Consider the following 12,875-nt stretch of genomic DNA (forward strand, 5'->3'; position numbering starts at 1 on the left):
CACCTTGGCTTCTCATTGCAAGGAGCAGGAAACCTGATCAAACACATTGCGACGGATGTTGCCAAATGGGGGAGTTTCACTAATTTGTTTTGAAGCCAAGACCAGTAACATTCAGAAAAGCACAAATATAAAGGCTGTGAAATACGTCATGTTTAGACAGGCTTGTTTTTCCATAGAGTCGAAGAACAATTTAACTTGAGCAAGTGACTGACTGCGTAAGCTAGAAAGCCGAATTAATCTCATGGCTGTCATAGTTACAAGCAAGCAGACAAATTGTTCCATTGACAAAGGTTCTACTGAGGCAGAGGAGATGACACATTGGCCTCAAATCAGTGAGTCAAAAATAAAACATTTCATTCATTCCAGCACAACGCAGCATCCAAAAATGAACTGCTGGGAGCTCAGTGATACTTGATGTATCCCTTAAGTTGCTCCAAACAGAACAAGGGTTTTGGGGTTTCTGAAATTAGATTGTTAGTCCAGTAAATACACGAGGAGGCATTGCACCCCTTACTCACTTACAGGACACAAGCGTCCTAACAAAGGAACACAAAAGTCTTCTGCTTTGTGACCCAGGTGTAAGATAATGTTTTTAGGAGGGGGCACTCTGAATTTAAAATGAATATGGCGTGCAGCAATCAAATGGACTAATAAAAGCAGCAGAATGTAAATTGGGTAGCAATGCAATCTCTAGTCAAATGTGCAAGCTGGTGATGATGCTGAAAGTGATGGGCAGGCACTGAAACAGGAGCTGCTACAACAAGCACTGCACCTGCTGTAGATTACCACTTCTAATCTACGCCCGAACACAAACAGCTCTGAGCCTGGTTATTTTTTGTCTGTTTTATGTGTTTTCTGATGGTTCCATCAAATTGGAACTTTGACATTTTAAAGCCTATTTACAGCTTTCATTGGCTGTAACTGCACTTATGAAAGAAAAAAAAAATTATAATAAATTTGTTTTTGGCTAGGAGGAAGCTGCCAAATCTGAAACACTGCCTCAAGGGATGGCTTTTGAATTTTGTGGAGTTCTAAGAGATGAGTTTAACAAGTCTTTGTGTGCTGTTGCTCAGGCTCAGCTTGAAACTAGCAGCTTGAGAATAAATTAAACAGCTGTGACGTGTGAATATTTTGTAGAATTGTTGATGGCCAAATTGCACTAGCTACAATGTAGTCACCAGAGTTTTGAGAGGAACAAGTGCACATTCATCCTTCCATCCATTTTCTGCCTCTCGCTCCGGCTCCATAGACAGCCAAGACACTTAACCTCCCCAGCATGAGCTGCATTTTCTCAAGAGGTGTCTTCCCAGCTGGACATGACCAAAACCTTAACTGGGAAGCATCTAAAAAGACACCTTGACCGATGCCTCGACTGGCTGTCTATGATGAAGAAGAGCTGAAATTTCACTCTCCCAAAAACCCTGAAGTCCAAACTGCATTTCACTGATTTATATATATTTTTTTTAATCTGCTAAAAGTGCAAATGTGACCCTGACCCCATGAAAGTAGACGGCATCCACCCTTACTGGTACTGAAAATTCTGTCCATAAAACAGTTATTAACGGCATCGGTGAAAAAGGGCAGGACAGAGAGAAGTGGGTATAATAAAAAGATTTTATCTCTCAATATACCTCTTAATTCCTCTTTAAACAGCCCACTGTGAGTCAACAATGTTAAAGGAAAAGTGAAATATTACATAGGCAGTGTTCTTTTATCATATTGGTAATTTTCACAGTGATCAAGGATTTTCTTTTTTTTTTTAATTTAAAATTTTACACATTACAAAACTTCACATCACTTACAAAAACAATACAAATGGAAGGAAAGTTTTTATACTTCTCTATCCCCAGCTTTCTCTTACAAATACACAAATCAGAACTCTTTAACTAAACTCCAAAACTGCAAAGCACAATCCATCTCTTTTCTACATTTTCAACTAAAATTAAATCAGGCAAGGCTCACATTAATAAAACAGAAAGCTGCAGCAGCACAACAAGCAAGAAAGTAAAGAGGTGCTGAGACTAAGTTTTAAAAGATCTGCACACAGCACACACACCAGAGCATCTATAATTCATGTGATTGTTTAGGGCTGCCCTGACTTCTCATCTGATTGCTACGCTGCTGAGGCCTTGTGCCGATATTTGCATGGAGAGAAAAACATTTGAGAGAGGAAAAAAAAAGTTAAACACGTCTGACTGCTGTTTCTTAGCAACAACAGAGTAGGGGGATACATGGTTTTTTCGTGTGTTTTTGAGCGTGCATGAGTCTAGCGACATTGTACTTACTTATTCTGCATCATGTTCATTATGATCCAGTCTGAAGGGTAGACGTTCTTCCCAATGAGATCTTTAAACATGATAAATGTTTCCATAAGGAAATCCTGTGTGAGAGGGAGAAAGTTTAAAAATGGAAGCAGTAATTTTCACCACTTCTGAGATAAGAGCAATCTGCAATGAACTGGTGGGAGTTTGTGGTTTTCAGGCAGGAACCACTTTAGATTAGTTTTTAAGGTCAAGGACATGACTCAAAATATTTCCCTCTTGCATGTACCACTCAAAACCAATAATTGAGTATGATCTTAATGAGATTAGAAGGGGAATTTTTCAACAGATATTACAGTAACAAAAACAATATATGTAAATAATATTAACTAAATGCCTAAAGCTGCTCTTGTCTACTTTCTTTGCAGCATCACAGCTTTGGATAACCCGTCTTTCCCACCTTAATTTTAAACCTTATCAGGGCAGCAGAGTCACACTGTTATGTGGAAAAATTAAAGGAGACCCTCTTACAGTACAGACTTCTGTTTCTGTTACTTTTTCCTTTATGATGTTACATGTCTCACATTTCAGTGGGAGAAATTGTTCCATTTTCTGTACAAAGATGCTTGACTTCACTGTGGTTTTTTAAGCATTTGTTTTATTCTCTTAAACTCTTGCCACAGCATTTCAATCAGGTTTAAGTCTGGATATTGACTGGGTCATTAGGACATCTTAATTCTTTTCCTCTTCACCCATTCTGTTGGAGATTTTTTGCTGTGCTTGGGATCATTAGCCACGTTTATATGCACACAAGTATTCTAACTAAAAGTGAAATTGGGTTAAAAATAAATAAATAAATAACTAAAGCCATGTAAACATACCAATAAGATTATGATCCGATCATACTCGTTCTGTTTAAAATTGCATTTTGATCAAGTGGGGTGGGTTATGCCGTGCATTTAAACACATATTCACACCCCGATTGCAGCCAGTTAATTAAGTAAGGAATTGCTTATCCTGCCATTAAAACTGGACAAGCAACCTCAAACATGCCCTGTTCACCATTATGATTGACAAGAACTAAACAGGATCCACACATAAATGAGCCCAACCAAATAATAAGATCAAAAGAGTGGTAATCTCACTGAAAGTTAAGGTTATCCTGCATTTTATAAAGCTATACCTGAAATACAAATAATATGCTTGTAATTCCTTCAAAGCTCCTGAAACCCTAACTGGGACGAAAGCAAATTGAAGGATTTTGTTATTTGTTGGTGTGAAGTAATAGAATGCTAATCTGGCAGCAGATACTAGAGAAAGACCGCTTTGAGGGCAGGATTATTTTGAGCTGAAATCCAAAACCTCTGTGAGGTTTATCCCTCCTCCAATAAGTGTTAGCTACAACAAGTGATGCATTTCCCTCAGGAGTTCCTATCATCAAGAGCATGTTGCTCATACAGAACCCCAAAAGCACAGACTTAAAGAAATTCAATTTCATACTTTATGAGAGAGGACAAACATTTAATCTTTCTTTAGATTTTTAGGAAATACAGAACAAGATGGCATGCACTACAGGTTAGAATTTTAAGGTTTTATATGAGTATGTAGACAAAAACACATCATTCAGAATGGCACACAGTGATAAGATGTACTCACCACCACATCACTCCTTATCTTGCCAAAGGTGCCGATCAGATGAGCATAATGATAATCGTCCATCTGCCTCAGTGTAGCAGTCATGCAAGCCACAAAGCTGCCCTGGAGAAGAGAAAGAAGTGCATTGGATAAACAATCAGGTTCAAATCAAAGACTGAGAACAGAATGACTCTATGCCTCTCATTGTGATGGCGACAGACAAGCTGAGCTGATTGGATCTGGGTACTGGAGCTTGCTCGGCCTTCCAGATTTGACAAGGTAGACACCCTCGCTTGGTGGGTGATCTCATTAACCTCCTGCCCACCAAGCCTCTGCTCTTTGTCTCGGCTGATTATAATGTCTGTGAGGTCCCAAAAGCACAGCCTTTGCTTCACAGTGCCCCATCTTGGCTCTGGTTAGCATCGTGTAAACGTTCAGCCAAAGACAGATAAAAGCAGCCAATGTGTGGCTGGATGGGTAAAAAAAAAAAAAGTTAGCCATTGCCAGTCTGTTGTGTTAATCCTCTGATTTGACTGACAAAGGCTGATGTTTTCTGGAGAGAGGAACTAAACAAGCAAGTCAAAGTGACAGAGATATACAGTAGTGGAAAAGTCCTTCCTGACATTAGTGCCACAGGACGGAGTAGCTACTGTTTCAGGCTGAGAAAACGTGCAAGAAAGTCAGTCATGAATATTTACACATTAGATTTCTGCCTAATAATCAACATAATCAGCTATCAAGAGACTAATAAATGCACAAAAAAACAGCAAAAAAAAAAAAAAAAAAAACAAACAAAAAAACATATGACAAAGACGTTATTTGCTATTAAACTAAAGATGTTGGACTAAATGAAAAATGCATCAGAATTAAGAGTTAGAAAATTGGAAAGTTGGAAATTTTAAGAAAAAAAAACACACTTGTTCCTTTTTAATTATTGGATCAACAAATCTAGGACTACTTTAAAGTTTCTGCCTTTTTATTGGTACAATTTTAGATATTTCAGGATAAATAAGAGCTAAAACATTACTACATTCATCAGAAATTCCCACAGTGTAAGGCAACCCAAATAAACAAATCCGATAAAAACAAAAACAGGTACTTTATTCACTAAATTAAATAATAAAATATTAAATAAAATATGTGAATCTCTGAAAATGTCATTACATTTGCAGTACAGTCATAGTCAAGTCTTTTCAATCAGTTGGACATCAGTCAAGTTGTCCAAAGTGGAACTTTGTATAAAACAGTTGTTAATACCAAAACACTCAATGTCACTGTTGTTGTGGCTGGAATAAGTTAAAAACCCATTTCCAGCAAGTTTGATATCCCACAGCTCTCACACTGATTGCTTACAAGTGGAGGAATTTTAAGGCCATTATTCCCTTCCCCAGAAATAGTCAATGAACAATGATCACCCCAAGGTGATGGTCTGAGAGATCCCAAAGTAACCAAGATTAACTTCTAAGCAAATTAAAGATCTTTTTCACCTTTTCTATTCTCATTAAGTTCAGGAGCCCACCATTCATAGTATAACAAGAAGAAAATCATTGCTTTCCAAAAAAAAAACATTGCTGCCTGTCTTTAGCTTTAAGATTTATGAGCAAAAAGACAAACAAATAAAAGAGAAAAAAGGGGAAACAAATCAGAAAAGAATGCAAAAATTCTTAAAGACACTTAAGTAATCCTGCCAAGCCAGCAGGTAGAAATAACTTCTACATGAATGATCCTAAAGAACATTCTGAGCATGCTCAGTGATGTGATTCTCTTCTGGTGGTGACTTCAAAACCAAAACAACTGTAGCTTGTTTGATCCACAATAGTCATTTATAGCAGTCCAGGTCTATGTGGGTTAAACAGACATCTCCTGGTAGCTGTGAAGGTAGCAGCACTTCTGAATGTACTTGTTAATGTATTTTAGGCCCAAACAAAGCTAGCCAGACGTAGAGAAACAAGCATAAAGCCGCCATTGCTGTTTCAGGTTTCAACTCATTTAAGAAAGCGATAATGGATATTTGCAAAGTAGCATGAGAAATCATCAATTCCCCAAACGCTGACTAAAATGTGCTGTTTGCATGTTGGCAAGAGATTTAAACACATACACACACGGAAAAAGTATACTTTGCAAAATGACTGTGTTGGTGTGAAGAGGGCTCTCAAGAGGACTTTCAGTTTTAATTGAGAAGTATTATATTTTTAAACAGCATTTCAGAAATAAGACATTCCACCTGTGTAACATTGTGGTGGTGGCCTCATCGTGGGCCTGGACCAGATTAACTTGCCTTTATTAAAGAAAGAATGCTTGAAATAAAGTTTTTAACCTTTATTTAAAGCAGCTGAGTGTTTCAGCAAACCTTAGACTTAACTTAACTTTATTAACCCCTTGGGATGACTCCTTCAGGAAATTCAAAATTCCAGCAGCACAGTAGAAAAAGCAGGTAAATAAGCACACAGGTACGAAAGAGCAAAATGAGAAAAAAGAGCAACACACAGATAAATAAGATAAAAATAAAAATAAATAAGGCAAAAGAGTTAGATATGGCTTGGGAGTTTGTTTTACATGTGAGGAGCATAGAAGCTGAACGCTGTCTCTCTATGTTTAGTTCAGACTAAAGGAACAGAAAGTAGACCAAGCTTGGATTTAGTGCGGTGTAGGGAAGGGGGTCCATGGCTTTTCAATATCTGCATGAAGGGGCTCCTCAAGGAAAAAGGGGTTGAGAACCACTGGTCTAAGTGTACTAAAGATAAATGCATGGACAAGTTTTTCTAAATCCTCCTGAGATATCAGTCCTTCAGTTCAGTTTGAAAGAGGAAGTTTTAAGATTTTGAGAACATAATGTGTAAATAAAAAGTAATGAATAAATCTAAAGCCTAATCTGGTCAGGGACTGCTGCAATGATTGCCAATGCAGGCAAAGAATTCAGCTCAGTTGTTACATGGAAAATTCTCTGTAAGCTGTAATTAGACGTGCCTCATGAACAATCCTGAACACACACACCCACACACTCTAAGATAATCCAATAATAATAATAATAATAATAACATTTAACTTTACTAATCCCAGTTGGGAAATTAGCCCCTGCCTGACCTATGTCTAGATTCACTAGAGTACAAGGCAGCCCAGGGAGTAGTTTGGGGTTAAGGGCCCCACAGTGGTTCATCTCCACAGCCAGTTCGAGGACTTAAACCATGTTCATACGTATTTTGTTCGTCACTTACAGGATTATAGTCTTAGTTCTTACTAAAATAAATACATATACTAATAACACTAACAAGGATAATGATGAAGAAACCAAAAGAATCATTAATGCTATAATCCATTATTCATGTTCCCTGCACTTTTTCTTATGCTACATAATGCTGATGACTGCTTCACTCCTCTCTTTGTAAGGCTTCACAGAATCCAGTGTGACTCATATTATATTAATATGGAAATGTTTTTCTGAGGGAGAGAGGGCAGGGCTCTTTCATCTGTGAGGGCATGTAAGCTTCACTTAGTCTCAGTTCTTCAGTATTAAAAACTGAGAACAAATTTAGTCAAAAACCTGATAACGAAGCACCAAAAAGACAAGTATGTAAAGTCAGTAAAGAGAAAAAAAGAAGTGTTTCTCTCACATTTGTCTAACTTCTTATTCTCCTTTCTGAAGAAGAAAGGTTAAAGCTACTTAATCACAAGGCTATAGATAACCTCTTGCACAGAGTTAGTGAGGTTGGCTGGATTTTTCAGCAAGAGCAGCATTATTCAAAGACTTGGCAGTCACTTTATTAATAAAAGGAGCAAGGGCTTCAAAGCAAGCAGCAGTCTTTAGAAGTGATTGGCGCCTGCTGCAGCATCTCCCTTAACCACACAGAGCAGAGAGGCTAGATCAGCTGGAGGGTATCCCACATTTGTTCATTCTCTGCATCTATTCAGCTGTGAGTGAATCCCCAAGATAAAAAGCCTTGAGCAAACTTTACATGTTGTAAGCCTCAGCGTGGGACTAGCCAAAAGGCTTCACGGCAGCATACAGTAGCTTTAGTTCCTGAAGCTTACTCCCAACTTTCTATGAAGACGCCAACAGAACAGCCTTCCATCTGCAGATGTTTTTATTTCTTTTCCTCCTGTAATGTGTTTCTCATGAATGAATCTTGAGCTTCCAGATGCAATAGCTGTGAAAGTTACTAGGAGAAGCAAGCAGCTCCGGATGACAAAATACACAGGTGAGGGAATCTTGCAAACAAACTCCCAGCTTGCTGTAGCTTAATGCATAAAACGCAGAAAGATAATCTCTCTCAGAAAATGGAGCCATATGTATCACTGTGCAGAAATTAAGATGTGAAGGCCAAACAGAAACACATCCCACAGCAGGTGTTATTGCGTAATGTAGAAAACAGAGATGCGGAGGATGTCAGCAAATGGAAAAGGTTCAGGTATGCTACGTCTCTATGGTTCGGCTGCTGGTTGCCAGGTTTAGCAGTGTTATAGCCTTTGCTGTCACCCTACTGTCTGTGCAGGTCTATCAGAGTGACAGCATGTGTTTGGATCGAAACCACAACTGAAAAGCCAGTCAGTCTTCTTATGGCTCTTCTCTCCACTTTTTCTGTGGGATGACACCAATATAGTTACCATGCCAACTCTTTTATTTTTATATGAAGGAGTAAAGGGATAGAAGTTTGGTGAAAAATAAAAGAAAAAAATTAGAGCAAGAAACAACAGAAACGAACAGTTAAGAATCAGAAAATATCTTTTTATTCCATTTAATATAAAAGGTTATTTTAGATATTCTGCATAACATGACTTATTTCTATTCAGAAAGCCCTTCAACAGAGAGTGTGTCACAACACCCATTAAACATACACACACACACACCCACACACACACACACAAAAAGAAAAAATGCTACAAAAAGTATCAAAGGTACCATAGGTGGTACAGAATAAAAAAAAGACAAAAACATGTGGAAAGGCTACAGGCTCAGGATATGGATGGTGTCTGTTTTATTGAATGCTAAAAAGCTTAAATGTGGAAAGAGTTATGACTCGAAATAATAATGGTGAGTATATATGACAGAATAGTAGCTGAAAAATGCCTCCAAATTTAGACATGAAAATAGAAGACCATGTAAATTACAGATGGCCACAACAACCATTTAACATATTGTTTAGCTGAGTGCTGTTTTAAAGACCAAGTTTTGAATTTGCTTTTCATAAGAGAGAATATATATATATATATATATATATATATATGGAAGAAAAGGGAGGAGCACTGAAGTAAACTTATAAAGGGTTTTCTTTGCATGGTGCATCAGGAATTCATTGAAAGGTATTATTAATGCATCAGGAACTGTTTCACTTCCCCACTAAGGCTGAACAGCTAACATGGCTGCATTGTGTATTTTACATTTGCTTCAAGCATTGTTTGAAGATATTCTGGACACTGCATGTCCCGAGCTTCAATATGCGAGTAATTAGCAGGGGCAGCGTAGGGACCAGTTTGACGTATGTGAGGTAACAGGATCAACAACGGTAAAAAAAATTATGGAAAGCTCGGAAAACAAGGCATGGTGTGCTTGGTTAAGGGGCCTTACATACCAATAATGCCACTAATGTTATTTAACTCTGCTGTGATAGCAAAATATCCTAAATGCTGACCTCCTCTATTGTTGCCATGTTTATTGTTTTGTTTACACCCAACTGTCTACACCTTAATATGCCCCCCAGAAGAACTATTGAACTGAGGTAATTATTGCATAAAAAATTAAACATCTGATAGACGTCTATCTCTCTCTGCCCACAGAATTGAAGAAAATCAAGGGTATATTTTATATTAAAACATGCTTTTACAATGTTTATATCTAGAAATTTGATAATTATTATTATTGTTAACAGTGAAGGTAATAATAATAACAACAACAACAATAATAATAATAATAATGGAAGGTTTGATCCATATCCATCTTATGCTTGAGGGCAAATGAAACAGAGGTTTTGTTGAAATGAAAAATCTTTGATTAGAGGGCAAGGCCAGATACATAACACGCTGCTCTCAAGCCTGCATCTCTCTGATAATTCATCTCACTTCAGCACCTGACAGCAGAGAAGAAGATATTGATGTTTACTCTTCCTGTGAAGGATTTCTACATTAGCAGAACATTGTTTTAAGCCTTTAATTAAGCCAGTGGGGAAACAGCACACCGGTCTATAGAGAGCCATGTCCTGATCCTTAACATATCTCTCTAGGAGAAAAAACTGACACTGTAGCAGCGAGAAAGATGGGGAAAGAGGGTCTAATGACCAACAGGGATCCTTATTCTCTCTAATTCCAATCCTGATGTAATATAAATTTGCTGGTTCATTGCAGCGGAAATTGCATGAACACATAGAACACCTCAAATGGGTGCTATGCCATTTAAAAGGAGGATGGAGACACTTGATACATATGATCTGCACTGCCTAAGAAAGAGAGAGGCAACCAGTACAATGGGACTCAGAATTCATTGTTTCTTCAGTTTGTCATCTCACTTAGAGAAATCTTTAAAGATATCAGCAGATTAGCTGATAAAATAATAAATCATAAAGAAACTAGAAGCACTCAGAGTGCAGACCTCCACCAAGCCATAAGGTCACTAACTAAAACACAAAGCCTAACAGCTTACCAAGTTACCAACCCCATGTCAACATATTTATGTGTACTTCAAGCTAATATCTTTAGTTTTTCCATTATCAGGATAGATGCCACATCTTATTTAAAATCCTTGGTCCTAGAAACATACCCTTAGACACGAAGATAAAGCAAGCGGCTACAATAGTTATGGAAGAAATTTGAGTTTTCTCAAATGGCAGCAATCTGGGTTAGCTGTTACCTGTATTTAATATATACCAAGATGTCATCTTGTAAATTTTTTTTAAATGATTCTGGGCCCCATCTCTTGAGCTAGAAGTTGTAATGGTAAAATTACCACTATTTCCCAATAATTAAGAATCATTTAAAAAATTCCTGGATCCAGATGATGATCCAGATCCACGCCATCCATCCATCCATCCATTATCTTGACAGCTTATTCCATTTCGGGTCGTGGGTGAGCTGGAGCCTATCCCAGCATTTTAACAGGTGAGAGGCAGGGTACACCCTGGACAGGTCACCAGTCTGTCGCAGGGCCAACACAGATAGAGACGAACAACCATGCACACACACTCACTCCTAGGGAGAATTTAGAGTGTCCAATTAACCTAACATGCATGTCTTTGGACGGTGGGAGGAAGCCGGAGAACCCGGAGAGAACCCACGCATACACGAGGAGAACATGCAAACTCCACACAGAAAGGCCACCACCCCCCAAGGTTCGAACCTCCCCCCGCCGAGATTCGAACCAGCGACCTTCTTGCTGTGAGGCTGCGGTGCTAACCACCACACCACCGTGCAGCCCAAAAAAAATGTAAGCACTTTTTTCTTATTCACTTTTTTTTTCTTTACATTTTCTGAAAATGTAATTAAAATCGGAAAGACACCTAAAACATAACCTCCACCTTGGCAGAAGTAATGACGTTCTGCTCAGAAGAAATTTGTTTGTAAAATTAATAGCATTAATAGTCCATGACCAGGAAAGAAGGGGTGACTGAAATTGAAATGTATGAAAATCAATAAACTATCTGTGCATCAACAACCTTGAAAGGTGAAAAAAAATCTTGAAATTGGTAGAAAGGCAAATAAAAGCACACACTTCACTGCAGAAGACCTTCAGGGAGATTAATCAGACTTCAATGCAGCCACACCTACACACATGTGCTCTTCACAACACATCCTCACAACAAAAATGGCCAAAGAAAGTTTGAAAATGAACGTCTAATCCCATCTGCTGCATTTTGTGAAAAGCATCTACTGCTGAGTGATGGGAGTTAAAACAGTACCTGTAAGCTTTGATGAGCAAATGTTTGTTTCAGGACAAAATGATCAAGAAATTCATAAAAACACCACCTCCACAGCTATTATGTACATGTGTGCATTGATTATGTTTTGAGGTTCTGTTGCAGATGTTGAAAGCGGGAATATTTCCCCATTAAAGGGGAGAAAGGTTTATATTATGTGCCATAAAGTTCTGAAAATAGACATCATATCAGCTGTAAAATGGTTAAAGATGAGAAGAGGATGGCATCCACAGCAACATAATGATCCTAAACAGAGCTACAAATCCACAAATGTCTACTTCCAGAGGTGGTAGTTGGATCATTATGAAGAAAATATGTGGCTCAAACTCAAAAGATCAGTGAATACAAGAAAGCACAGGAATCTTACAAGACTGAAGGCATTTTGCAGGAAGAATGGAGGGAAATCCCTCCAACAAGAAGTGATACGTGCTCAAGATTTTATTTTTTAGACTTTTTACTAATATTGAAACTGGAACAGACAGTGATAAGAAAGTTATTGTTCATGGAAAAATGTAAGAAATGTGCCATCCTTGACCTCGATGCCGTTTGGAAATCGGGTCATCTTTTGCTCACAGATTTTCACACTAACAGAGATCTTTTGCATGTCACTGTACCTACTCTATTATTATCAATTTATTATTATCAAACCACAACTTCTCTTCTGTCTCTCCATTGGTATAAATCATAATTACATTAATGTAAGAAAACATATCTACAGTTAATCCATTTCAAGTCAACTTACTGTTTTTATACTTTGGAGCCAATTGTTTAAGTATCTGCTTAAAATGTGTTTGTCTTATTTTATGCCCGAAGGCAATATCCATCTGTCTACCTTGTTTTTTCTTTATTTACCACATAGACAAAGAACAGAGGGGCAAGAAAAGCAGGAGCAGTTATCACACTGACTGGTAAAATACAGGCAGCACTAACACATACAATACACAGCACTCGGGCCATGGCTGCATGATTCAGCAAGCCCACCTGGCTGCAAAGTGAGGCCAAAAAGGTGGCAAGGAGGATTGGTTACCCTTTGCAAAAGAGTGGGGGAACCCCTTAGATGCCAGCTGAAACCATTCAC

The 12,875-nt window shown here is 38.1% G+C and overlaps 1 protein-coding gene across 2 annotated transcripts in view; it reads right to left on the reverse strand.

Annotated features, from left to right (window-relative positions):
- The window catches only part of dock1 (dedicator of cytokinesis 1), a 200,865-nt gene that overhangs the window by 57,074 nt on the left and 130,916 nt on the right, over positions 1–12,875 (reverse strand). For both annotated transcript variants that reach the window (XM_041973613.1, XM_041973612.1), the window contains exons 28-29: positions 3,918–4,019; positions 2,286–2,380 (exon numbers count right to left, since the gene is read on the reverse strand). In XM_041973613.1, the coding sequence (XP_041829547.1) occupies positions 2,286–2,380; positions 3,918–4,019 (197 nt within the window). The remainder of the gene's footprint in view (positions 1–2,285; positions 2,381–3,917; positions 4,020–12,875) is intronic.

Source organism: Melanotaenia boesemani, chromosome 21 (assembly GCF_017639745.1).
Source record: "Melanotaenia boesemani isolate fMelBoe1 chromosome 21, fMelBoe1.pri, whole genome shotgun sequence".
NCBI classification, from domain to species: domain Eukaryota; kingdom Metazoa; phylum Chordata; class Actinopteri; order Atheriniformes; family Melanotaeniidae; genus Melanotaenia; species Melanotaenia boesemani.